General features: G+C 51.3%; 1 protein-coding gene across 3 annotated transcripts in view; it reads left to right on the forward strand.

Moving 5' to 3' along the window:
- ARRB1 (arrestin beta 1) overlaps positions 1 to 27,739 on the forward strand; it is a 78,772-nt gene that overhangs the window by 37,634 nt on the left and 13,399 nt on the right. For all 3 annotated transcript variants that reach the window (XM_065943930.1, XM_065943932.1, XM_065943931.1), the window contains exons 2-10: positions 13,686 to 13,716; positions 15,504 to 15,564; positions 19,086 to 19,130; positions 19,860 to 20,056; positions 21,314 to 21,373; positions 22,163 to 22,230; positions 25,033 to 25,168; positions 26,234 to 26,318; positions 26,744 to 26,816. In XM_065943930.1, coding sequence (XP_065800002.1) covers positions 13,686 to 13,716; positions 15,504 to 15,564; positions 19,086 to 19,130; positions 19,860 to 20,056; positions 21,314 to 21,373; positions 22,163 to 22,230; positions 25,033 to 25,168; positions 26,234 to 26,318; positions 26,744 to 26,816 — 756 coding nt within the window. The remainder of the gene's footprint in view (positions 1 to 13,685; positions 13,717 to 15,503; positions 15,565 to 19,085; positions 19,131 to 19,859; positions 20,057 to 21,313; positions 21,374 to 22,162; positions 22,231 to 25,032; positions 25,169 to 26,233; positions 26,319 to 26,743; positions 26,817 to 27,739) is intronic.

The raw sequence follows: 27,739 nt of genomic DNA on the forward strand, positions 1-27,739 counted from the left end.
CCTGTGTGCTGACCTCTGGGGTGGGGGGGACAGTGTAGGCGAGGAACAGGTGTAGGCAGACAGGAAGTCTGTTGGGGACTTGTGTGAGGAGTCTGGGGACATTGGAGTACACGCGTCCCAGGGCTAGTGGCTGTGGGGTCAGAGTGGGTCTGGCTGGAGACCGAGGTTTGGCTTATCAGCATCTAGTGGCAGCTAAGTGGCCGGGTGGGTAGAGTCACCAAGGGAACTGCTTGTCATGGGTCCTGGGAGGCGGTGGAGGCCAGGCCCCAGAGGCTGCAGCAGAGAGCTGGGCACAGGGCAGGGATGGGCGACCACTCAGCCAGGGCTCCAGTGGCCAAGAGAAACGGGCCTGGGTTGGGGTCACTGCATGGTGCTCGTGGGGGTCGTCAAGACCTTTGCTTTGGCAGCCTGGGCGTGGGGGTCTGTGGGAAAGATGGGCCTTCAGATGAGGAGGCAGTAATTACTGCAGAGGTGCTAGACATCGAAGAAGGTGGTCAGTCAGATTGGCATCCTCTTTTCTTTTTGGCCTCACGGTGAGGTATGCGGGATCTTTGTTTCCTGACCAGGGATCGAACCCATGCCCTCTGCAGTGGAGGTGTGGAGTCTTAACCGCTGGACCGCCATGAACGTGCCGGCTTGACCTTCCCTCGTTCTCATTTCAGTTAGTCCTCTGCTGGCTAGAGGGCTGCCGTGGGAGCACTTGTGTATTTGTGTGGTGTGTATATGGTGTATGTTGTGAGAGTCGTAGGTGATGTGTGCACGGGGAGGGTGATGCAGGTGTGCACGTGGTGCACGTGGAGTGTGCTTAGTATTGGTGTGTGTGGACTGTGTATGTGTGCGTATAAGTGTGTGGGATATATACATGTGGCATGAGGTGTGGAGCGTACATGGTGTGTGTGTGGGGCAGGTGTGCATGGCATGTGCATAATGTGGTGTGTTTTACATAGGTGTGTTGTCTGTAGATGTGTGTGGGGTATGTGTAACTTTGTGTATGTATGGTGGGTATAGTGTGCGTGGTGTGTGTGTGTGTGTGTGTCTGTGTGAGGTGTGTAGAGTTTGTTCATGTGGCCACATTCAGATCCTTGTTCCGCAGTGCATATGGAGGCTGGTGCTGAGTCATCTGCTTGTGCTGAAAACTCAGAAGCATACACCAGACTTGTGGATTTCCGTTCTCGACTCAGGTCACCCCCAACGGTGCACTGGTAACAACTGGCCGTCCAGAAAAAGGGGGGTGAGGTGGGCTTATAGCGTTTGCCAGTTTCTGTGGTGTAAATTCTCCCACCAAGGACTTCACCCTACTAATGTGATGTCATTGAACATGGAGTTGGGAAGAGATGCACAGTGGGACACCATCTTTATAGTAAAATAATAGTAAGTGATAAGTTTTGAGTATGTCTTCCCTTTGATTTTTTAAATATTTTTCACATTTATTTATTACTTTTGGCTGCACTGGGTCTTTGTTGCTGCACAAGTACTTTCTCTAGTTGCGGCGAGCGGGGGCTACTCTTTGTCATGGTTGCTTCTCTTGCTGCCGAGAACAGGCTGCAGGCACCTGGGCTGCAGTAGTTTCAGCTCCTGGGCCCTAGAGCACAGGCTCAGTAGCTGTGGCACCTGGGCTTAGCTGCCCCGTGGCATGTGGGATCTTCTCAGATCAGGGATGGAACCTGTGTCCACTGCATTGGCAGGCGGATTCTTAACCACTGGACCACCAGGGAAGCCTCCCCATCTTTGTTTTTAATATAGTTTGTTTAATTGTAATCTTGGTTCAGGCTGTCTCACCATCAGCACTGTTAACATTTGGCCTTGAGGTTCTTTGTTGGGGGCAGGGAGGGGGCTGGGCTGCTCATTGCGCGCACAGCATCCCTGACCTCCACCCACTAGAGGCCAGTAGCACCCCTCCCCCAAGTCGTGACCATCCAGATGTCTCCAGACACAGCCAAATGTCCCCTGGGGGGAGCAGACTTACCCCAGTGGGCAGTTATTTAACCCCCAGTAGACAACCATTGGCAATGGCTGTGTTTAACAACTAGATCACAGAATTCCTACAAGTGTGACAGTTGGCTCTGAATGAGCCTGTGCCAGCCAGTTTCAGCACATCATGACCACTGTGTCTGGCTAAATATAAGGCCTGGATTTCTCTCTCCACAATTCTTTTTCTGGAAAGAGCTGCTACCATAAGCTGTAGCTGTCAGTCTGGACAGAGGGCTCTCTGACTGCAGAGGGCTCTCAGCCTCTGACTGGTCCCCAGAGTGGTTGATGAAGCATTGGAGATCCACCCCGGCGCTGAGCTGTTCTGATGTTCTATGAAATGTGAGAATGGTGAGAAAAGTAATACTTCTGAGTTAATATTTTGTTTTAATATAATATGCTCTTCCCCAAAAGTTTATATATTCAAATTGAAAAAAAAAGAACAAAAACCAAACAACTCCCTCCCCCCAAAAGCCTTAAGCAAATAAAATTTTAGATCAAGTCTTCCCCCTGGGAAAATCATGGCTGCTGCATGTCTGGGTCCGCCCTGCGTGTAAGGTGCTCCTGTTAAGGTCGCGCACACCCGTGTCTCATTCCAATGGCCAGGCTGTCCACCTCCGATTCGCCTCTTGGCTCAGGTACTGCTTTTACCCATCTTCAAGCTCAGCGTTCAGCTTTTGTTTATTTGTTTATTCATTCATTCAAAATATTTACTCAGCACCAATTATATACCAAGGAAGATTATGGAGGAAGGAGGGGTTCCTGCCCTCTGGAGTTTGTCAGTATTTCAGCTCCATACCATCCACTGGGGAACGGAGATGTGCAGGCTTGTGTGGGTGCTAAGGGGCTAAGGGGACATGGACAGTGTGGAGGAGGGGAAGGGAGACGTGTGTGTGTGTGTGTGTGTGTGTGTGTGTGTGTGTATGTGTAGGACGGCGGTTGTGTGCCTGGAGCCGAGCTGGGCACACCATACACTGAATCATCCCACCTGCCCGCTGTGCTTCTAACAGAGGGTTTTCTTTATTTGTGGAAAACTCTCTGTCTCTCTCCCTGCTCCAGAGTGTAGGTGCCCTGGAGACAGGGCACAGGGGCCTGTATCTCCTGGAGGTAAGAACAGTGTCAGGCCCAGAGACTGGAAAAACAAAAGGAAGAAAAAAGCAAGGAGGGGAGTAGCCAAGATGGGTGGCAAGAGGGAAGGAGGAGGGGGTCAGGGCAAGGCCACTTGAAGCTGAAGCAGTCAGGGAAGGCTTCTTGGATGAGGTGGTATCTGGCAGGAAGAATGGGAGGGACTGTAGTGGGGGAACTGGTGGAAAAGCTGTTGCAGAGGGAATAGCAGGGTATGTCGCTGGAGATTTCCAGCATGTGAGGGTCTAAACTAGGAAAAGAATATCATAAACTGCTGTTTTCTATCCGAGACAGGGAGGGAGACAGCCAACTTAAAAATCTTCTCTCTCTCCGGTGGAGGTAACATAACCATCCCGTCCCACCTAAGGGACATGTGGGCAAGACCTCTCCACTGGGGTCTGGAGGGAAGGCAGAGTGTTGGCCCAGCCAATGAGGATAATAACAATAGTCATCACCATACCAACGACGTCTGCTTCCCTTTATCATTCCCTACTAGGTCCCAAGGCTTTGTATACGCCTTCACCTATGGGGTAGACATCAACCCCATTTTCCAGACAACTGAAAGTATGCTTCAGAGAGGAAGCGAAAGTCAAGGTCACACAGGACCCAGGCGGGGTCTGCTTGCTTCAGCGTCTGCACTGTTTCCTCTGCCAGCACCCTTCCCTTCCTGCCCCTCGACCCCCGAGAAGGCTGGACAGCATTCAAGTGCGGTCTGTGGGCTCTCTGGGATCCAGCTGTCGGCCCGCTCGGTGAAATTTTTATTAGCCTTTGATTTTCGGATCTCTGGTTTTATGGGTTACTAGAAAATGGGCCAGGCTCCTTTAAGAAACCACTCCCCCCCCCACCCAGCCCCCTCCATGGCCACCTGGTGGCTTTCCTCCCTCACTCTGCAGCTCCTGAAAGTGTTCACAAATATGGATCATGGCTAGAAAAGTGGACACGTGAATGTGGGCAGGAGGCTGGAGCAATAGCTGTGCGCCTAGGAACCTGTGAGAAGTCCGAAGTCCTGGAGCTCAACTTGGCCAGAACCCCATCCACTGCCCCTCACCCCTCGGGCCTGTGCCCAGGGAACCAACAGCCTGGGGCCCTCCTCCTGGTCTGCGACTCTGGGCACACCAGTCTCTCTGGGCCTTGGTTTCCTGGCCTGGTGCAAGATTCTTCTCTCCCTTGGGCTTCAGTGTCTCCATCTGGGAAATAAAGCAGGCTGCGCGCTCCCCAAATCTGTGAAACAGGGGTGACATTTCCTATCTTCCTGCCTCCTCCCCCTCTCCTGGGCTGTCCTGAGAAGCAGGTGCCCTAATGGTGGGTAAACAGGAAGGCAGGGTTCTGACACAGGGAGGGCTGCTCAGTCCTGGAAGAGCAGAGCAGCCTGTACACAAATAACCCTACTACCAGGGAGAGTGTGATAAGGGCCCTAGAAACCGCTTTGCTGCCACAGCCACCTGCTCCTCACACCTCCCTGCTCCCCGATGGCTGTTCTCACACCCAGGAAACTGGGTCAGAATGTAGGGCGGGTGTACCTGAGGGCGGATGCCCCCTTGCAGTTCCCCACCCTGCCCAGCTGACCCTGACTGCCATCAGGGACAGGGAAAGGGATGGGGTTGTGGCATCTCTGTGTCCAAGAGACAGCCCCGGCCGTTCTCCTCCCCACTAAGTGTCTATGGCTCTTGTTGTTTCTCGATGTGGTCTGAGTTCCTTAGTCTGGCATTGGAGATCCTGCACACCTAGCCCAGGGCCTGGGGTATGGAGATGCTCTGTGACTAGTTGGGAGGTGAGTGGACCCTTCTCAGGCCCGTCCTGCTCCCTGGTACTCTTCCTAGGCACTTGGGACATACTTCAGATTGCCCACTATCTCCCAAACACCCAGTGGACTCAGTTCCCCTCCCCAGGCTTCCATGGGCAGTGCTGTCACCTCTTCCACACCTGTGTGTGTTCTTGAAGATCCCCCTCATTGATCCTGCCTTCCTTGAAGCCTTTCCTGGTCCCCCAGACAGAACCAACAATCCCATCTATAGTGTAGTAGTGTGAGTGGTGAAAAGTGTCATCTCTGGAGCGTGACTGCCTGAGTTCCAGTATCTAGCTGTGCCCCTTACTAGCTCTGTGACCTTGGGCAAATGACTTAGACTCTCTGTGTCTCAGTTTCCTCATCTGAGAAATGGGAATGATAATCATACCTTCTTAAATGTTGTCAGAAAAACAAGTGAGTTCATGTTTAAGGCGCACTTAGAGCAGTGACTGGCACCTGGTTTCTCTCCTGGATGAGATTTCCATTGTTGATTGAGATTAATATCTGAAGTTTTCCCCACATTCACTGTATTCGTAGCATGAATTTTCGGATGCTCACAAAGGCTTGAATTGTTGCCAATGCGCTCTCAATTCACTGGCAGTGAATCAGCATTCGTGGATCATCTCTTTCGGATGAGTTTTCTGATGTTGTGTAAGACACGTTTGGCTCAATGATTTCCCATAGGTGGCCCATTCATAGGGTTTCTCTCCTGTATGAGTTTTCTGGTACTTGCTTTGAGACTTTAAGTTATTTAGGGTTTCTGAATCTCAGGTTTCTCCTTTGAAAAATGGGAATGTTTAGGTGGAATAATATCTTAATATGCTGAAGTTCTTAGCAAAGCACCTGACTTATAGTGAAAGCTTAATGCATGGTGGCTGTTGTGGTTGATGGGTTTGTCTCACTTGGCTATACCACAGTTTTTTGTCAGCATTGACCATGAATTATTCATCTTAGTGCCTGCAGAGCCTGGCAGTGGTAGGACTGTGTGAATGTTTACTGGATAAGTGAATGATAAATGGAAGAGTCATTGGTCAGAGCTGAGCAGGGGCCCATTTGGGTGTATCAGTTATCTTCCTGGCTCAGCCTGATGCTGGCTGAGACCCTGCCCCTAAGAAGTATTTTCTAAATCCAGTGCCTATTGATCTCGATAGCCAAAGAGAAGCATAGATAGGAGAAATCTGTGGAGTCCACTCACCCAGGGCAAAGGATCCTTACCACCATCTTTTGAAACTTCATTCATCCTCATTCTTGACTAATTCTCTCTTAGGGCATTCATTCAACAACATTCCACCTGTATTTATTTACACCTCCTGTCGCCCAGGCATTCTGCTGTGCCCCCAGGGATCCAGTGTCATAAGGTCTCCACTCTCACATAAGTTTTGTAAGGGAAGCGCAGGGTGAGTAAACAGACTTTTACAGTGTGTAAATGCTGCGATGGGGACATCTCATCCCGACTTAGGGGAAGTCAGGGAAGGCTTCCTGGAGAAGGAGAACACTTAGGAGAAGGCACAGTACACAGTTGTAACAGCTGACACAGCAGGTCTGGGGAAGGGTCCAAGGAATCACAGAGACATGGACTCTGGATTGTAAAGTTGCAATGTCAGAGATTCTAACATCCATTCAGAATGATAGGATCCGTATTTTCTCTACTTCACTTACAATATTTTTTCTTTTTTTATTTTTCTTGGGTCACTCAACAATATTTTTTCATTAGGACTTGAGACATGTCTTGTTAGGGAAGCCCTGCATCTTTATGAAGTAATTTGTGCTCATTGTGCAACATGGGAAAATAAGGGATATAAAGGAGTGAGTGGGTGGACAGATGGAGTATCCTTCAACCCCTGTTAACATTTGGGCACATTTCCTTTCCTTATATTCATCTATTGGGTTTGTTTTTGAAACTGAGATATAATTTATATACCATAATATTTGCAGTTTTAGTGGGTTTTAGTATTTTCACAGGGTTGTATAACCATCACCACTATCTAATTCCAGGATTTTCAGCACCCCCAAAAGAAACTCCTACCCATTGGCAATCACTTCCCATCCTGCCTCCCACCAGGCTCTGGCAACCACCAAACTGCTTTCTATCTCTGTGTAGTTGCCCATTCTGGACATTTCAAATAAATGGGATCAAACAATGTATGGCTTTTTGTGTCTGGCTTCTTTCACTTAAAATATAATGTTGATCCTTTCAGGGTTCATCCATGTTGTAGCATGAATCAGTGCTTCATCCCTTTTTATGGTTGAATAATACTCCATTGACTATATATGCCACAGATAAAAAACACATTCACCAGTTGGTGGCCTGTGACTGTTATGCATATTGCCACTATGAACATTTTTCGTGTGTGGACCTCATTTTCAGTCCTCTTGGGTCTCTACCTAGGAGTGGGATTGCTGGGTCATATGCTAACTCGGTGTTGTGTGGAGGAACTGCCAGACTGTTGGCCAAAGTGACTGCACCACTTTTTTAACCACCAGCAATGTGTGAGGGTTCTTGTTTCTCCACATCCTTGATAACACAGGTTTATTGTCCTTTTTTTCAATTATAAGTCTCCTGTTGGATGTGAAATATCTCATTGTGGCTTTCTTTCTTTTTTTTGGCCATGCTTCATAGCTTGTGCGACCTTAGTTCCTTGACCAGGGATCGAACTGGGGTCCTTGACAGTGGAAACACAGAATCCTAACCACTGGACCACCAGGGAATACCCTTGTTGTGGCTTCAATTTGCATTTCCCCAGTGACTAACCATCTTTTTATGTGCTTACTGGCCACTTGTATACCTTCTTTGAAGAAATGACTATTCAAATTCATTGCTTCATTTTAATCAAGTTCACTTTTAATTATTTGCCTCTTTGTTGTTGAATCATAATCAGATCTTTATATATTCAGGATACTAGACTTTTACTAGATACATGTTTAGAAAATATTTGCTCCATTCTGTGGATTGTTTTTTCACTTTCTTGATAGTGACCTTTGAAACTCCAAAATTTTTAATTTTGATAAGGTGCAATTTATCTACTTTTTTCTTTGGTTGCCTGTGCTTTTGATGTCATGTCTAAGAAACCATTGCCTTATCCAAGGTCTTGTAGATTTATACATATGTTTTCTTCTAAGAGTTTTATAGTTTTCCCCTTTTCTCTCTTTCTTTCTTTTGCTGGGTCTCACATCATGTGAGATCTTAGTTCGTTCCCCCGTCAGGGACAGAACTGATGTGAGGTTGGGTTTTTTTTTTTGTTTTTTTTTTTTTGCATATGGATATCCAGTTGTCCAAGAATCATTTATTGAAAAGACTATTTTATCTCCTTTGTTTTCTCTTTGTTCCCTTGTTAAAAATCAATTGACTGTAAATATATGGGCTTAATTCTGGACTCTCAACTTTGTTCCATTGCTTTCTATGTCTATCTTTATGCCAAGATCACACAATCTTGGTTACTGTAGCTTTGTAGTAAATTTTGAATTTGGAAGTCCGAGTCTTCCAACTTTGTTGTTTTTTTTTTTTCCAAGATTGTCTTGGGACTTCCCTGGTGGTTCAGTAGTTAGGATTCTGCCCTTCCACTGCGGGGGGCATGGGTTGGATCCCTGGTCAGGGAACTAAGATCCACAATGCCTCAAGGCATGGCCAAAACAAAACAGACAAAAAAAGAGGGCAAAGTGAGACAGAGACACTCAAGCAAATAATTACAATAAAAATTATATTTTAAAAAAAACTGTCTTCACTATTATATTTCCATATAAATTTTAGGATCGGCCTGTCAATTAATGCAAAAAAATCCAGCTGGAATTTTTATAGGTATTGCATTGAATTCCTAGATAAGTTTGAGGAGTGTTGCCATCTTAACAGCCTCCAGTCTTCTCCTTCTTTCTTTTGGATATTTATTGAGTATAAATTTGAGCTCATGCCAAACATACTGTTTTGGTTCCTGATTTCTGCTTAATATTCTGTCATAAGCATTTCCCTGTGTTATGAAAGATTCAGGCATAATATCAGTGCTATGCAATATCCCATTGTTTGGCTGTACTGTACAAAATGATAAACTCTTGGATGTTGGATAATCTCTCCAGGAAGGTACTTTGTTCTGGGTCCCTCATGATGCAGGCTTCTCCCTACAGGCACAAATGTATATTTGGGAGGCCTGGTAGCTCACAGAAAAGCAGCAGAATCAGAAAATAGAATCTAACAGGCTGCACAGACACTGATAGAGCATGTTTGTTCTAAGCATGCTCTCTACAACAGTGGGTTTTAAACATTTAAAAATATGCACCATGATATTCATTTTACATTGTAACTCAGTTCACCTGAAACAGAAGTCTTACTAAATGACACTTAAATTTTTAAAAAATTAGTCATGAGAAACTGGTCTGCTGTAGTTACAAATAACCCCCAAATCTTAGTGGCTCAAGAGGTTCCTCTCATGCTCCCTGTCTGTCATTTAGCAGGAGAGCCCTGGAATTTAGTCTCTGGAGGCTTCCCCATCCAGATCATTGCTGGTTTCAATGACAGAGGAAAGAGGACACGGTAGGCAGAAGAAAACCCCCCCACCCCAACAATGTTTATATCCTAATCCTTGGAACCTTTGAATATGTCATATCATATGGCAAAGGGGAATTACAGGTGCAGATGGAATTGAGTTTCCTGAAATCAGTGGATCTTAAAGTAGGGAGCTGCATGTATTCCTAAGGGTCTCTAAAAGTAGAAGAGGGAGGCAGAAGAGGAGGTCAGAGTGATGCAATGTGATGAGAACCTAACCGGGTGTTGCTGGCTTTGAAGATGGAGGAAGAGGCCTTGAGACATGGAATGTGGGTGGAAAGGGCAAGAAAACACATTTACTTCTAGAGCTTCTGGAAAGGAATGCAGCCCTGCCAACACCTTGATTTTAACCTGTGCATGCAAGCTCAGTCGCTCAGTCATGGACTCTTTGCTACCCCATGGACTGTAGGCCGCCAGGCTCCTCTGTCCACGGAATTTTCCAGGCAAGAATACTGGGGTGGGTTGCCATTTCCTCCTCAGGAATCAAATCACCATTTCCTGAATTGGCAAATTTTTTTTTTTTTTACCCCTGAACTACCTGGGAAGCCCCATGATTTTAACCTAGTGAACTTCTGAACTGAAAACTGTAAGGTACTAAGTTTATGCTGTTGTAAGCCACTAAGTTTGTGATCATTTGTTGTAGCTTCCATAGAAAATGAATATAAAGAGCGTGGGGTCATCATGCACCAGCCCTTAAATACTTCTGCCTGGAAGTGACATATGGCATTTTTGTTCCTATTTCCTTGGCCAGAGCAAGCTGTATGGGCATATCTAACTTCACAAGACCGGAGAAATTTGATCCACACATATGCCCAGCCTTAGAGGGGATGGAATATTGGTAAATACATTAATATCTACTACTTGCCATCTGCACCTTATACTTATATCTTCTATTCCATTCAGTAACAACAACAACAACAACAACAAAAGTGCTAGTGGTAATTCTATAAGTTGATTTCATTGTCAACTAATGGATTGTGACCCCTGGTTTGAAACACACTGCTCTACCCCATGCCTGATGGGCCACGTGACACACACTTCGCCTAGCTGATTGGCCCAGGCATGGGACACCTGACCAAAACTGACCAATCAAATTCCTCTCCTGGGAATTTGGAATTGGGCCATTCAGCCAGTTAACAGTGGGAAGCAGAGCAGAGGCAGAGTAGAAACAGGGTCAGAGTGAGAGCCACATGCAAGCCATAATGATGGAGGGGCAGAAAAGCCCTGAGTAAGCAGAGAGAGTTGGTCCACAGAGACAATGGAGCAGCCGCAAGGAGAGCAGCGCAGGCAGGAGAACATGCATCCCCAGGGGGAGAGGTGGAGAGAGAGAGCCGCTGCCTGAGAGGTTGATGGCTTCCCCGTTGCTGGCTCCAGCCCCCGTGCGTCCTGCCTGCGTATCCTTCCCGTGAGATTTTTGCTTCTTTCTATACTGTCTCCTTTTCTTGAGCTCTGCTTGGTGGGTTTTTGTTCCTTTTCTCCAGGGAGTCTTACTTAGCTAGAACGCCGCTGGCATTTCTTGTATGAGACCCAGCTTTAGCTCTGAGGATCAGGCTTGCGGGGCATAGATGGCACTTGGGAATGAACCAAACCCAGGCATCGCACAGTCTGCAAGTTGGCCTTTGACTTCAGTCTTGCATGTTTGTGCTTGCTCTTCCAAGTGGACAGACAGAAGCCATCTGTGAGGTGCTGCACAGATGGGGGTCATGGTGAACTGGAAGCACCCCTACATGGGCCGTTTTTTCTGACAGTGTTGGGGTCAGGAAGCCAGTGGAGTTGTTTCAGGGACTGTTTGGCTGTGGGACAGAATGGAAAGGACGTGGGCTCTGGAGACAAGCAGCCATCATTCACCTCTTTGAGCCTCAGTTTTCTCATCTCTGAAATGGGATTGTGGAAGGATCCACAGCAGTGTCCTGGGGAAAATACTCAGAGACATGACCGTGACAAGGGTGTACAAGCCTAGAGGGCACGGGCAGCTGCTGCTTTTGTTGTCTGAGGAGGCTGTCAGCGTCCTGCTCCCAGAGGACGTGGCCTGGGACTGACTGAGTTAGCCACAGGACGTCCCCCAGCGCTGGGCCGGCCGGGCTGCCTGCCCCTCATCATCCTCACTCTCCTCGCCTCTTACTCACTCTTTTGTTACTTCCCCCTCCTCCTGTCCTCAATTCCCCTCTTTTCTGTTATTCTTGATGCTGATAAAAACACCTGCTATAGGAAAGCAGCAGGGTTGAACATAAAATTACCTGCCTCCTTGTATACTGTCAGAAGGCAGCCAGGCAGAACTGGGTCTGAATCCTGACTTAGCCCTTTGCTTGCTGTGTGCTTCTGGGAAAATTCCTATGTCTCTCTGAACCTTAAGTTTATTATCCATAAAATGAGAATTATAATGCTCATTTCACAGTGCTGTAATGAGAAGTAATTAATTGGGCACTCAACTAATGCTAGTTCCTTCTTCTTTTAAATGTTAGTTCCTTTTTACTTTCTTCCTACCCGCCTTCCTTCCCTTTCCCTATCACTCCTCCTAGCTGCTCCCTGCCCCCCGGCCTCTTGTGGCCAGGGTGCCCCTAGTCCCTCTCTGGGGTCACTGGGATGGCTTCTCCTGACTCAGTTCTTTGTGGCCTCAGGCGTTTGTGGCCTCTCCCTCTGACCCGGGGCCTCCCGAGGGACGGACTGAGGCTTCTGGAAGCAGCGGGGTTTTCGGTGGCATGTCACTTCCCTGGTCTCCTCTGCATGTCCAGCCTTAGTGTGGGAGCCGTTGGTTCAAGTCGTGTCATCTGTATTTATTTTTTTTCTCACTTTAGTAATTATTATGCCCCAGCTGACTGTGGCATCTTCACACTCCAAACAATGATAAATATTTATGAGGAGGAGAAAACCCAGAACTTCTAGGGGAGGTGGGGGAGGGATGTGCTAGGCTCCTATTTGCAAGCCCAGCTCAGACCCATCAGTGGTACCTTGGACCCTGGAAGTAAGGGGTGGGAGTGATGGGGTGGGGGGTGTGCTATGGAGGCAGCACAGAGTCACAACCTCACTCTCCCTCTGGGAGGACTTGCTGTCGCTGTGACACTGTGGGCCTCACCCCGCCTTGCCCTGGAGGCCTGCTAGACCCCCAGCCCCTCTTAGCGGCTGCTCTGCCGCTCTGTGTCTGCTCCATCTCTCTGTGACTCTCTCTTGCTCTCTGTTTCTTTTATGATCTCTCATTCCATCTTTTACGTCACACCTCCAGGGCCAGCATCCCTTTCCTCTCCCTCCTTTCCTCCCTGCCCTCCTCTAACACCCTCTTGTCTCTGGGTCTCTGTCTCTACCTTTATTCTCTCCCCTCTCAACACTCCTCAGAGCAGTTCTGGCACTGGATGCTGGGGGTCAGGTGAGGGACTCCCAGACCAGGCTCGGGGAGAGACCAGGAGGAGCTGCAGGGGACCACCTCTGCCTGACTCTGAGGCTTGTGCTCTGCTGTGCCATCGCAGGCACATCCCCTCCCTTCCGGGCCTCATGCTTCAGTTGGTTCCTTCCCTAATTCATTCATTCATATTCTCAGCTAATATTTACTGAGTGCTGGCTTCCTGCCATTCATGAACACAGGTGTATCGAATACCTACCAGGTATACCATCCTAGGGACTTGGGATCAGCAGAGGACAAGAGACAAAGATCCCTGCCCTCGTGGAGCTAACAGACAGGGGTACATGTAACCCCAGAGTCAGCTGTGCAGTGCGTTAGGGAGCAGGGGGTGCTGTGGGAGAAGGGAAGGTAGAGTGAGAGCACTGGGACTGCTGGGCAGGCGCAGGGTGAAGCTTCATCACGTAAGGTGCGGGGCTGGGCCAGCGGATGCAGGCGGATCTGTGGGGGGAGAGCGTCCCAGGGAAAAGGGACTGACTGCTGAGGCAAGGAGTGCCTTGGTGTGTTGGAGGAAAGGCAAGCAGGCTTGTGGCTGGAGGGGACGGGAGGGAGTGGGAGAGGTGATGCTGAGAGGTAAAGGAGGCGGGCAGTCACATAAGGCTGTGGTTCTGCGTGAAATGGGGTGGTCTGACCTGTGTCCCTCCACCTGCTGGGTGAGGAATAGACCAAGGGGGCTGTCGAGGGTGCCCAGGGGAGTATGAAGGCAAGCACGGTGTCTTGGGGTGGTAGAGATGGTGAGACCCAATGATGCTCTCAGCGCCAGTATGGTGCCTGCAAGTCACTGCAGGCCCCTTGTTCTGGTCCTGCTGAGAGATGCCCTGCAGGCACCTTCCCCCGGGCGGGATATGCTAACCTGACCTTCCCACTCTTTCTCTCCCCAGGGTGTTCAAGAAGGCGAGCCCCAATGGAAAGGTGAGTCTGTGGCAGCCCCACCCCGGCTCCTCTCTGTCCCCAAAATCTTCTCCTCTCTTGGGCATCTTTACTGCTGTGAAGGACTGGCACATCCTGTCCGAGGGGGAGACACAGCCCTTTCCTCCCTCGACTACAGTGACAGGGGCCCTCTCAGCAAACTGTCTGTCTGAGGGGGGCGGTACAACACCCCTGGAATTTAGGGCGCCCCTGCCCTGGCATGGGGAGACACGGCCTATCCCAGAGAGGCTGCCTTGCCTTGTGAGTGCAATAATTAGAGCCAGTGCCAAGGACCTCAGGGGAACCGAGTCCTCTGGCATGAGCGGCCCCCAGAGCCTCTACTGAACCCTGTTATCCAGGGCAGCTCCCAGGGCTCGCCCCACTGTCTTTCTTAACACAGCCCCAGGCCCCATCCTACTTTCCTCGCAGGTCAGCAAATGGGTATGCCTGACATAATCCCTTGTCAGGTCTAGGCCGAGCCTATGGGGGTTGGGGTGGGGTGTACTGAGATAAAAACAAGGCACAGCTCGTAACCCTCACAGCCAGATGGGGAAGGCAGACATAGAAAAACTGATCAATATAAAGTGCAGGTGTGCAATAGAGGGGTGCGTGGGGGCTGCAGACCCAGCCTGGGTGGTCAGGGATGGTTTCCCCGAGGAGAGATGCACTCCCAGGCAAGGTAGGGAGGAAAAGAGCATTCAAGGCTTGAACGTAAATCACAGGGCATCTGGGTGCCAAGAGGGGAGCAGAGGGAGCGGGAGCTGAGGTGGGGGGTGGCAGAGCTGGGTCCTGGAGTCTGGGAGTTGGGCTTAGGAGCTTGGACTCCTGGCTGGGGCTGGCAGATGACATCATGTGTGTGCCCACGCCTCCCTTCTGCACCCACGGCAGACATCACCAATCACTGGCCCCCCTTTCCTGCTGAGGTGATAGTCCATCTTGGGTTCTTCTCAACCCGGGGCCCCAGGCAGCCCCTACCAATCAGTCAGAGTTGACATTTGGAATGAAACTCGTTTGTCATCTTGCTTCTGGACTCTGAGAAACCATTAGAGTGTTTTCAGACCAGACTTCCATGATTAGATTTGCATTTTAGGATGACCAGTCTGGCTGAGGTGGGGAGAAAGGTCCCAGGTGTGGGAGGCTCCAGGCAGTAGATAATCAAGGATCTGGTGCATAATCCTGTCAAGTGTGGCTGTGAAGACAGAGAAATCTGATGGGAGGGTCAATCGTCAGCATTTAGGGATTGTGGAGGAGTAGAGAACATCTGGAATGACACTCTGGATTCTAGCTCTGGGGTTCTCCCCTGAAGGCTGGCAACCAGCAGGGCGTGAGCTCACAGCCTTGGAGAACAAGGCCTTGTTTGAGTGGCCCCTGCAGACTGCACAGAGGCGGGGAGCTATGAAGGGTTCAGAGCTCAGTGCTCAGAGACCCCACACCTCGCGGTGCCACTGTCCCTGCTCGGGGTCCCCCCTCCTCTCAGATGCGCCCAGCACTCCCATCAGCAAGTGCCTTTGCTGCCAGTGGTGCTTGGTGTGAAGATCCCCGCAGGCCTCAGTGTCCTCATCTGCAAAATGGGAACAAGAACTTCTTTTCAGGGTTTTGGGATAAACACGTGCTTTAAAATTTATACAAGGTCTTGTTATTCCTAGGACTGAGGATCAGGTCCAAGTCCAGTTAGGATTTCGATGATGAGGGTTAGGGTTGGGTCCAGGGAGTTTGGGGGGCAGCTCCCAGGGTCTCCTCCGGGGCTGGGGCCCATAGCTGCTAACACCCTCTGTGCCTCTCTTCCCCAGCTCACCGTCTATCTGGGAAAGCGGGACTTTGTGGACCACATCGACCTCGTGGAGCCCGTGGGTGAGTCCCTGGAGGCCAGAGAGAGAGGACGGGGAGGCAGGGCTGGCCTGGCCCCTCCCAGAGAAGGGCAGGTTGGAGTGGCCCAGGAATAGCCTTCAGGTCTCCAGAGGGGCCTGGTGCCAAGAATAGGATGTGTGTGGCTTTTGGCTCCAGTCAGCAAAGGCTAACCAAGCAGCTGCTTTCCTCTTCAGCTGAGGGGCCTGTGAGAGGACGTTGTGGGAAGGACAGAGGTAAGAAGTGGGGTGAGCATCCTGATGAAAAGGACGATGAGGATGTTGACGACAGCAGCCGCCACTTAGCATGAGACTTACTGTGTACCCAACACTGGGGCAACTTCTAATATTACCATCCCAAGCACAGAGGGTTAAGTGACTTCCTCCAGGTCACAGAGCTAGCAGATTGAGGAACCTGGATTCAAACCTGGGCAGTCTGGCTCCACAGATACTTTGTTCTGCTCCCTGCTGATGGCAAAGGGTAGGAGGTGGAAAGAAAATCTAACGGCTTGTGAAATGGAGGCTCTCTTCACTGACCAGGAGGCTGGGCTGTGGCTGAAAGCACCTTCCAAGGACTTTTTCCACTTCAGGGCTTCTCTCAACCTCAACACTCTTGAGGTTTTGGATTGGATCATTCGTTGCTGGCAGGGCCATCCCATGTGTTGAAGGATGATTGGCAGCATTCCTGGCCTTTACCTGTTAGACACTGGGAGTCCCCCCATCCCAGTATGGCAATCAGAAATGTTTTTAGACATTGCCGGATATCCCTTTGGGGGGCAAAATCACCTCCAGTTAGGATTCTAAGAACTGTAACTCTCCTTAAAGAACCTCGATCTCGTCATCTCTTCCTACAACTTGTTTGAGGGAGGGAGGCTCAGGATTAACCCTATTTTACAGATGTGGACAGTGAGACCCAGAGAGGTTAAATGATTGAAGAGGGACATGAACAAACCCGGGTGAGACCAAAGAAGGTGACAGGTTGGGAGGATGGGCCAAGAGAACTGCAGGAGGCTAAGTCCAGATGAAGAAAGTGGGATGTGTTGCTTGGGGGGAAAATTCACAGAGAATGTGGCATGGGGGCTGTCCTGGGGTCAAGAGAGCAGGACAGAGGTGTGATTCCAGAGCCCAGGTGGGAGCAGATGGAGCAGAGTGCCAGGTGTCAGCTCGCTGGGGGGAAGGTCTTTGTGATCTTGGGGCACGAGGCCTGGCGGGCCCCTGGGGTCGCTGTGCAGGCTGTGGGCTGCAGAGTCCAGCTCTACTGTGAGCCCTTCCCTTCCTGGCCTGGGGCCAGATAGCCCTACTTTTCCTCCCAGCCTGTTGGGTGTTCTCTGAAGCTCACCAGCCTCTCTGCCATTTCCATCTCCCCCATGAACTTGGAGGTGGGGAACAAACATCCCTGTGTTCACTTGTGGCCTGCTTACTTGTGGCCAAGGCAAAGTTTCCTATGGGCTGTCTGAGGCCGGGGCTGTTCACACCCTTTAGCCTTTAAGAATAGCAGTGGGGTCACGGGGGCTGGGCATCATGGGGTCTGGGGAGAAGGGCAGGGGGGATCTGGCTCCCCTAGCACACATAGGCACCCTGAAAACCATTCAACCAGTGTTCACAGAGCACCTACTTCATGCCAGGCCCTGTGCTAGGCCCTGTAGATCCCAGAGAGTGCTGGGGCGTCATACCAAGTTGATCAAATGACCCGCAGTGAGAAAAACTTCTCCCTTACATCATTGAACTGATTATGTCTCCCCGATGCTTCACTGTCGTCCTGGTTCCCCTGCAAACTCAGGGGCAAGTCTGAGCCCCCTGGCCTCATAGACAGGACATTTAAGGTCAGCAGGCTTGGGGACTTCCCAATTGGTTCAGTGGTTAAGAAGACTCTGCCCTTCCAATGCAGACGGTGTGGGTTCCATCCCTGGTCAAGGAACTAAGATCCCACATGTTGCACAGCTGAAAAGCAAAAACAAACAAACAGAAAACAGCCCGTCTCTCCGTCCTCCAGCAACCTCCAGGATCTGCTCTCCCAAGCCCCAGAGTTACACTCTTCCCACTGCCGACCTTGGGCTGTCCCCTGGTCATCAAATTGACTACCTTCACTTGCCTTTAAGACCTGCCTCAAGCTTCCTCACCCCTGGGAGCCTTCCTGACACCCCTGGCTTGGGAAGTATCCTTGCTGGGATGCCCTCTCTACTGAGTTTACACTCCATCCCTGGTGCCCAGGCCCAGAGGAAGCCCCATAGTCAAAGAAGGGAAGATGCGTGGTGGGCTGTGGGCACATGGTGGGCACTCCCCTGATCCCTTGGACCTGCCCAGCATGGGGAGAGGACTGGGAGCCCTTTGGGCACTCACTTTCTAATGTGGCCTCTGAGGTTCCCTGAGCGGCCAGCTGTGGGGGTCAGTGTGGGGTGGAGACGGCTGTGGGTTAGACTGGGGATGCCAGGCAAGAGTGTGACCCCCAAGCCTGGCTTCCTGGGGTTCTGGGCAGAGAGAGCATCCTTTGTCTTCAACTGGACTCTGTACTCCCAAGGTCAGGCCTTGGGACATTCTCCGTGATCACATGTGCCAGGTACCGGGTAATACTTTAAATATATTAATTCATTTAGCCCTCACGGGAGCCCTATGAGGTGGGTACTATAGGTCTGCAAATCCCGAATCCAGAAGCTCTGAGAGACCCAAATTGTTAATGAATTTGACACAGAATTCATCTAGTGGCAGACCTGGCCTGAACTGGTGGGAAGCGACTGATGCCTTAGTTAGCCTCTTGGTGGAAATAGTTTCCCTGCAGAGGTTTTAATGGGCTAGACAAGGGGTGCTGCCCCAGAGCTGGCAGATGGCATTAGAGACGATATGTAAGAGGGACCACATGGCCTTTCTATAATTCAAAGCTTCTGAATTCCACAGTATACCTGATATTGGGGTTTTGAACCCATCTTATTATTCTGACTAACAGATGAAGAAAGAGAAGTTAAATAACCTGCCTATAGTTATGATCTGGATTTGTCAGGCCAGCCTGGTTCAGTGGGTGGAGGGGGCATGGTGGTAACATTCACCAGCTGCTGGCCTTCCCATTTCTCTCATGATGCTTTTGTTTTGTTTATAATAATTTTATTTAGTTGTGGCTGTGCTGAGTCTTCGTTGCTGTTTGGCCTTTTCTCAGCTGCAGGGAGCAGGGGCCACTCTCCAGTTGCAATGCTTGGACTTCTCATTGTGGTGGTTTTTTTGTTGTGGAGCCTAGGCTCTAGGGCGCTCGGGCTCTCGTATGTCCAGTGCGAGGGCTCCGTAGTTGCGTCTCCCAGGCTCTAGATTACCAGCTTGGCGACTGTGGCGCACGGGCTTAGTAGCTCTGCAGTGGGATCTTCCCGGATCAGGGATCTAACCCGTGTCTCCTGCATTGGCAGGCAGACTCTTCACCACTGTGTCACCAGGGAAGCCCTCACGATGCTTGTGAACAGACAAATGGCTGGGTTTGAATTTAGCCTGGTGTTTGGGGCTCAGAAGTTTGAGGTCATGTCTGCTCACTCTCTGTCCTTCCTCCAGATGGAGTGGTTCTTGTGGATCCGGAGTATCTCAAGGAGAGGAGAGGTGAGCTGTGGCCCCTGCCCCCAGCCTGACCTGCAGATTGGGGCCTTTCTGATTCTCTGGCAGAACATTGGCAACAAGAGAGGCAACAAGCCCAGCCCTGCCCCTCCCCACGGTTCTTCCCGTGACGGCTCCAGTCACCATCAGAGCAGGTGCTCTGGCATCCTGGGGCAGCCCTGCCTGTACCCACTTTGGGAGACCCTTTTCATGTCTGAGCCCTTTTACATCCACCCATCTCGACTGTTGCAAGGTCGGGGGATGCACACGGAGCAGGAGTTAGGGTCTTATTATACAGAAGAGAAGACTTATTCCTGATGCAGTCAAGGGATTGTCTAAGGTCAGCAGGAAGACAGGAGGTGGGGGTTGGGTGGAACAAGACAACTGGGCCTTCCAGACATCACCTAGCACTTGTTTGCCCACCCTCTACTCTTCTCCAGCGTGCTCCTGCCCGGCCCCCATCGACCCTGTCAGGCCCTCTGCACACACGCCCTGGACTGCAGTGGGGGTGGAGAAGGACCGAACCCATCCAGCGGTCAGCCCCCACCTCCCGGGCCCAGGCACCTAACACCCCTGTCCCAGGGGCAGCACCGCCCTCCCCGTAGGAGCCCTGGGACAGGCGCGCGCCTCCGAGACCGGCAGGGGCGCCGGTTCCCGGGCTGCAGCTGGCACTCTGGGTGGGGGCATGTTTGCTTCCCTTCCTGGCCCCTCCTCAGCACCCCCTTGCTCCCACAGTCTATGTGACGCTGACCTGCGCCTTCCGCTACGGCCGGGAGGACCTGGATGTCCTGGGCCTGACCTTTCGCAAGGACCTGTTTGTGGCCAACGTGCAGTCTTTCCCACCGGCCCCCGAGGACAAGAAGCCCCTGACACGGCTGCAGGAGCGCCTCATCAAGAAGCTGGGCGAGCATGCCTACCCTTTCACCTTTGAGGTCAGCCGTCCCCAGGGCATCACCTCTAGCAAGCCCTCTGGGCAGGCACATGGGGGCATCTGGGGCAGCAGCTCCGGGCCACGCAGCTTCCCCAGCGTGGAAGGGCAGGGACTGGCCTCTTCTTCTCTGGCTTCGGCCAGAGGTGTCTCCCTTACCTCTGCACTGCTACCTGGACCCTCCCAAGTCCAGGTCATTGGTGGGAGAAGGAGGGGTCGAGGGGGGTGCTGCAGAGAAAGAAGGAGTCCTTTCTGGCTCCCGGGTCACTGCAAGGCTGTCTCCTCCTTCAGATTGGCTGCCCACTAACCCTGCTTCAACCCAACTCCCAGACAAGAATGACAAGTAGTGGATTTCCCTGCTCGGCTGCCTTTCCACGCCATGATTCTGGATTTTCAGATCTCCTGTTTCTCAGACTCTGATTCTGTGATTCAGTGAAATCCCCTGACCGTGAGAGTCAGAGAAGGAGAGAGGATAAGGAGCTGTCCTCTCTGTTATAGACATATTATGGCTGCTGTAACGAACCATTGCAAACCCAGTGGTAATTAAACCTGCCAATTAGAACACAAATGTGTTATTTTATAGTTCTGAAGGTCGGAAGTAAAAAACAGCTCTCATGGGCTAAAATCAAGTGTCAGCAGGGCTGCATTCTCTCTGGAGCTCTGGGAGAGAAACTGCTTCCTTGCCTTTTCCTGCTGCTGGAAACTGCTCACATTCTTTGGCCCCTGGCCTAGCCCTTTTCCATCTTCAAAGCCAGCAATGGCCGGTCCAGTCTTCCCCGAATCCCATCACTGTGATGCTGACTTTTCTGCTCCCTGCTTTCTGTGATTACGGTGGGCCCACCTGGCTAATCCAGGGTAATCTCCCCATTTTAGGATCCTTCACCAAATTACACTGTAAGACCCTTTTGCCCTTTTAGGTAATATTATCACAGGTTTTGGAGATTAGAATGTGAACATCTTCAGGGGGCCATTATTCTACCTACCACAGTGCGAGTCATAGAAAGACCTTTTTAGCTCTTGTTTTGTGGGGGCTGGGATGCACTGAAATCCTTGGCTTTATTGCAGTGGCTTCTAGTCTAACATGAGGCATAGCTTAGCATGTTCTGATGGGGTAAACATGGTCTGTCCTGTGAATTGCCTAGTCTGATGGAAGGGACATGGTCAGTCCTTAGGGGCCCTGGTCTGATGAATGTGTGTGAGGCTTTTGGAGATATGGAGAGGTCAGTGGTGAATATGACAGGTCTCTCTGTCCTCTTAACAGATCCCTCCGAACCTTCCATGCTCTGTGACGTTGCAGCCGGGACCTGAAGACACAGGGAAGGTGGGTCACCCCCGAGGGAGCATCTCTTTGGGCTCGGGACACTGTGTCCCTGGGTCCCCGACTCTCTCTCTCTCTGGAGGGTGCTGGAATTCTCCCTGTAGCAGCCTCCTTGTGTGTAAGCCAGGCTGGTCCCACCTCAGATAAGCAGTCTTGTCAGACAGGGTGGCACATATGGCATCACCCTCACCCCCTACACTGAGTTATGTGCCCAGGGCCTCTCCCGAGTCACCCTCACTGGCCTCGGTGTTGGCTGCCGAATGTCCTCTGGAAGACCATCAAGTCTCACAAACCCCCTGTGGAGGTGCAGTCATCACTGTCTCACAGGTGCGGAAACTGAGGCTCGGACATAGGTGACCCCACGGGTGTTCCAGGCCTCGGAGCTCGGAGCCTGTTTCCTCATCTGTGAAATGGATGTGGTGGGATGTGCCTCATTTGGTCCAGAGGGTGGGGCGGGATGCCGAAGGGGTGCCCAGTGCAGAGTCTGTGTGGCGGTGGTGGTAGGGGGTCCTAAATAGGGCTGCTGAAGGGCTTGTTGTTATTTCTGGGCAACTGCCTTGATGGGGACAGTGCCCCCCCAGACAGGCAGGGCTCTGGAGCGGAGCTGGTCAGCGAGCAGCTCTGTGGGAGGGTCAGGTGAGGGAGGCAGCTCCGCACAGGCTGAGTGCAGGGCTCCTAGTCAGCCGAGGGGGTCGGGGCAGGGCAACTGATTTTCGATCCAACGAGAGGGTGGGCAGGCCGTGCTCAGGGGAGCCGGCCCTCTCCTCTGAGGTCCGCGACCCCTCCCCGCAGGCCTGCGGTGTGGACTATGAAGTGAAAGCCTTCTGTGCAGAGAACCTGGAAGAGAAGATCCACAAGCGGTGAGGAGGGCCCAGCTTCTATCCGCCCGGGTGCGGGCTGCCTGCTGGCAGAGGGAGGGAGACAGGACTGGCACGCACGGTTCAGTCAGAGGAAGACAGAAGGAACAATGCCTGGAAGTGGGAGAGGAGGGGCCTCGCATTCCAGCCCTGGAAACTCCAAGGGCACGGGGAAGGCTGGCAGGTGGGGAGGGCTTCCTGGGGGAGGTGGCTCCGTTATCCTGACTCAGGCCTCAGCACTTTTTCCTTTGCATCACTGTACCCGCTTCCCTTATCACCCTGCCTCTAATCTCTTCCTCTCCAGACTGCATGTCCTTTAATTTTGTTTTGGAATAAAACCTGAAATTCAGATTGTTTTAAACAGTGAGCAAGATGTTTCCCGGCCAGCTTGGACCCCCATTTCCCAGTTCTTCTGGGAGGTCATCAGCAGGAGGTTGTGGGGGTGGGGTAGGGGGTGTCAGTAGAGGCTTCTGAACAGGGCAGGGAAGGGGAGAAAGTGAACCCACCCAGGGCAGGCAGAGGAGGTCCACCTTGTCTCAGAGAGGGGAAGCATTTTCCTGGAGAGACACAGCCCTGGGCAGACGGACAGCCCAGGCTAGCAGCCAGAAATAGCTGGCCCTGATTTATAGGGTGAACTGCCCAACCCTGCTCTCATACCTGCCCCTCCTGGGGTCGGGCTTTGCTTTGCCTCCTGGCAAGGCTGGCCAGGGTCCCCAACTCTGCGTCCTGCTGCAGGCTTCCAGAGGACGCAGCATCCTCTTAGGGAGTGGGCTGAGTTTGCCACCTGGTGGTCATATGATGCATTGCACATCTCTAGCTCGGGCAACTTAACTGTGCAGGGAGATGGGGACCCTTGTCCCTTGCTTCTCTGTTCTCCATTTCTTCTTAAGACTGGCGACCAGGAGAAAGGAAGGGGGTGTAGGTTGTGGTAAGTAGCCTACCTAGAGCAAGGAAGGGGAGGCAACACTGAGAGCCAGCACTCTCAACCTATTACCAATTTGACATTTTAAGTCCACACCAGAATTTGCTAATAAAGATAGAACAACTCACACTTACCAGCTTATTAGGCACCAGACACAGTTCAAAGTGATGGACATGTACAAACTAATTTAATCCTCACAGCAACCCTAAGAAGTTGGTCCTGCTATCATCACCATTTTACAGATGAGGAGACTGAGGCATAGAGGTTAATTTACTCAAGGTCATATCATTAGTATGGGGAGAATTAGGGCTTTAAAAAATGATTTCTTTTTTATGTAGATCATCTCTAAAGACTTTATTGAATTTGTTACAATATTGCCTGTGTTTTATGTTTTGTTTTTTTGACCCTGAGACATGTAGGATCTTAGCTCCCCAACTAGGCATGAAACCTACACCTCCTGCATTGGAAGGCAAAGTCTTAGCCACTGGACTGCTTAGGGAAGTCCAAGAGCTGGGACTTCAACCTTGGTTATCCAGCTGTAGGAAATGGAGGTGGCTTATTTGAGAAGTGGGAATGCTGGGACACCACCTGACTGAGTCCCCACCCCCTCACCAAATCTTCCTGGCCCTGTTTCCTCCCTGAGCCTACCATGTTCATTGAGCCCCACCTCGTCTCCTGAGTGTCCATCCTCTCACCGAGTCTTTATGCTCTGTAATGGCTTCTCTCCCCCTAACGGAATCCACGCCCCCGTCACTGAATTCCATCACCTCTCCACGCCCTTGAATCTTCCTGGGGCCTTTGTCCCCTGTGTGTATTTTTATTTAATAGCTATTTAGTAGGTATTTATTATATGGCAGCCAGCACTGTCTTAGATATTGAGAATACAGCAGTGAACAATTTAGACAAAAACTTCTGTCCTTAAAGCAGGAGTCCCCAACCTTTCTGGAGTCAGGAACTGGTCTCATGGAAGACAATTTTTCTGTGGACCAAGGTCGGTGGCTGGGTGGGGGTTGGTTTAGGGATGATTCAAATGCATTGCATTTATTATGCACTGTTTTCCCATTATTATTACATAAGCTCCTCCTTTGATCATCAGGCATTAGATACAGGAGGTTGGGAACCCCTGCCTTAAAAGGCTTACACCATTAGCGACATAAGGGAATCAGAAAGTGAAACATGGTCCCTTTCTTAGCATCCTGGTGGTGGTGGTTTAGTTGCTAAGTCATGTCTGAGTCTTTGTGACCCCATGGACTGTAGCCCACCAGGCTCCTCTGTCCCTGGAATTTTCCAGGCAGGAATACTGGAGTGGATTGCCATTTCCTTCTCCAGGGGATCTTCCTGACCCAGGGATCGAACCCAGGTCTCCTGCATTGCAGGTGGATTCTTTACCAACTGAGCTACCAGGGAAGCATCTTGCTGGCTCCCAAAACACAGGTCCACATACAGTACTGTCATGGGATGGTTTGGCCTCTGATGTGGTGGGAGTTCAGACCAGGAAAAGATCAGAGTGGGTGGATCTAGGGAGTTTGCTGAAAGAACAGGTGTTTGGCTGAGCCTTGCAGAAGGAAGCAAGTGAGGGCAGAAGCTGGAAGAGAGTGTTATAAGTTGGGACCCGGGATATGCCAAACTTCAGAAATAGGACTAGAGGGACCATCAAGCATGAGAGGAGGACCTAGAGAAGGCTCAGGACTCCCAGGATGGAGGAGGGTGGAGTGGGACCAGATGGTAACAGGGCCCTATGCCAACCTCTGCAGTTTGGACTGGAGTCCAAGGAGATGGGAACCATGGCAGTCTCTTGAGCAAGAGAAGGATGTGAGGGTCGCAAGGGAAGGGGATGGAGGCGGGGGACTCTGGTCATCGTTTGCTCTGCCCGTGTCCACTAGGAATTCTGTGCGCCTGGTCATCCGGAAGGTCCAGTATGCCCCAGAGAGGCCTGGCCCCCAGCCCACAGCCGAGACCACCAGGCAGTTCCTCATGTCGGACAAGCCCTTGCATCTGGAGGCCTCCCTGGACAAGGAGGTAGGAGGCTGGGGCTTGGCATGGGTGTGGCTGCCCTCCCAGGGCTGGAGCCTCAGATCCCAGCTCTCTCACAGCCTCTGACTCCTCGGGTGGGAGCTTCTGCCTCCAGCCCGAGGACCACATGGCTCAGGGAAGCTGAGACCTCCTTGGGAGATTTGGAGGTGCCTCTGGGGACTGAAGGGGTGAGAGAGTGGGGCATGAGCCTGAAGGATGTGGCTGACTTCAGAAGTCAGTGTGCCTTCTGAAGAGTCCTGGGTCCTGGCTGTCTCCCTGCATCCCCATCCCCCTTTGAAGTGTGAGCACCCCCTCTCCCTCTCGGGGACACAGTGAAGGCAAGTGCTTGGGCCAAGATACAAATCGAGGCTCTTCAGTGAGGTTTCAGAACCAGTTCCCTCACGGAGTGGGTCAGCCCCTCCCCACCTCTCTCCTGCTTCTTCCAGATCCTCCCAGGTCTGAATTCCAGGCAGTCAGAGCTGGCAGGGACTTGATGTATCACTTACTCCAGCCCCTCCAATGGACAGCGGGTGAAACCGAGGCTTAGATAACGTGTCCAAGGCCATGCCGCTCTCATCTTTATTATTGTTAGTATTACTGTTATTACTTTTGGTGGCCAGCCCAGGACCGGAGCCCAGGATTGTGCGGCGCTTAGTCACTCAGACGTGTCCTACTCTTTGCGACCCGGTGGACTGTAGCACCCCAGGCTCCTCTGTCCGTGGGGATTCTCCAGGCAAGAATACTGGAGTGGGTTTCCATGCCCTCCTCCAGGGGATCTTCCCAACCCAGGTCTCCCACATCGCAGGTGGATTCTTTACTGTCTTTACTGAGGGAAGCCCAGAGCCCAGAATCATTACCTTCTAATTAAATTCTCTTTCAAGGTCCACAGAGGAACTTGAGTCTAACATGCCTGGTGGCTTAGCATCAGTGGGAAGTGGCTGATGAGCCTGGGGCCAATGTCAGAGTGGTCAAGGCCTGGGGAATCCCCGGGAGATGTGTGTGGGGCCTTGTCTCCCTCCCCTTCATCTAAAGCTTTGGAATCCCCCCCACCCCACTTCTTTCACCTCCCAGATCTACTACCACGGAGAACCCATCAGCGTCAATGTCCATGTCACCAACAACACCAACAAGACAGTGAAGAAGATCAAGATCTCGGGTACCCAGGCAGAGGGCCAGTGCAGGGGGTGGGCAAGGGGACTCCTCCCAGGGGTTGGGGGCAGCCAGAGGTGCTCCCTTTGCTCACAGCCTTGTAAATAACTTCTAGCCTGAAGGGAAGACTAAGGCCTGCTCTAAGCAGAAGGGTAAGGCTTTTGAGGCTGGTAACACAGGCTGTTTACTGGCCAGGTAATGAGTTTACTGTTGAAGACCCTTCTAAGTTCCCTTGACAGAGCTGTCCTTGAGGAGGAGATTTTTGGTTGTGGAAGGAAGTGGGCCTGTTCAGGCTGCCCTTTGGGTGGAGAATGGGTCCATCTCCTGCAGAAACTCCAGGTGGCCTCTGACTGTTGCCTGGGGCTGAACATCCCAACACAGGGAGCCTGGGACCCCTGGACTCACCCACCTCTTTTCCCTCTTTCTCTGCAGTGCGCCAATATGCAGACATCTGTCTTTTCAACACAGCCCAATACAAGTGCCCCGTGGCCATGGAAGAGGCTGAGTAAGTGAGCACAAGCCCAGCCTTGGATGGGTGGAATCAGCTGGGAAAAGAGAAGTTACAGGTCCAGTAAACTCTTCTCCACCTGGCAGAGGGCCTGGCCTTAGACTTGCTTGCTGCTCAACGTAGATGGCCCTGAATAGCTTTTTAAAAAACCACCCAGCCACTTGATTTAGCTACAAGGAAATACATGCTCCAGTCAGGGAAAAGACCCACTAAAACTAGAGTGACAAAATAAGAGCTAGTGAATCTGCGAGGAGTGGGGCTGTGGAAACCTAGATTACCTGGAGCCTTCTGAATTGGGGCTGCCGCTGCCCCCAGTGTGTGAAGAAGGAAATGGGGGCAGAGAGATGTGACTTGCTCAACCTCACAGGGCTGGCCAGTGGCAGAGCTGGGGCTCCAAGGCTTGCTGAACCCCAGCTCTCTTAATGTTGAAAAGGGGCTGGGGGGTGGAGCAAAAGTAGGTAAAAACTGAACAATCCAAACACCTTACACACGATGGATAGAGATAAGAATCTTCATTGTAGAACTTAGGAGGTGAGTGCTCACTGTACAATTCTTTCAGTTTTCCTGTGTGTTTGAAATTTTTTCACAGTAATACGTTAGAGGAAAAACAGGCCACACTTTCTCCACTAAAAAAAATTATGCTAGTCAGACAGCACAGGGCCAAACAGTAAAATGAATTTTTAAAAACTTGAAGCTGCTTAGAATCCATGAATGAAGTTGTTGGATCACCCGAGTCACTGTTGTTTGCATGTGGAGCCGAGCTGTCCCCTTTTGGGTGGTAGTGGTCTCCCTGCCAGAGCTGGGCCTCGAGGTGGGCCCTTCACAGGGGAGGGAGGCTTAGAGCAGGGCTGGGATCTGTGTCCTGGGTAGGCTGGGGGTGAGGCTGGGGTTGGCTCTGGGGGCATCTCCACACCAGTCCC

Source organism: Muntiacus reevesi, chromosome 9, assembly GCF_963930625.1.
Source record: "Muntiacus reevesi chromosome 9, mMunRee1.1, whole genome shotgun sequence".
NCBI classification, from domain to species: Eukaryota; Metazoa; Chordata; class Mammalia; order Artiodactyla; family Cervidae; genus Muntiacus; species Muntiacus reevesi.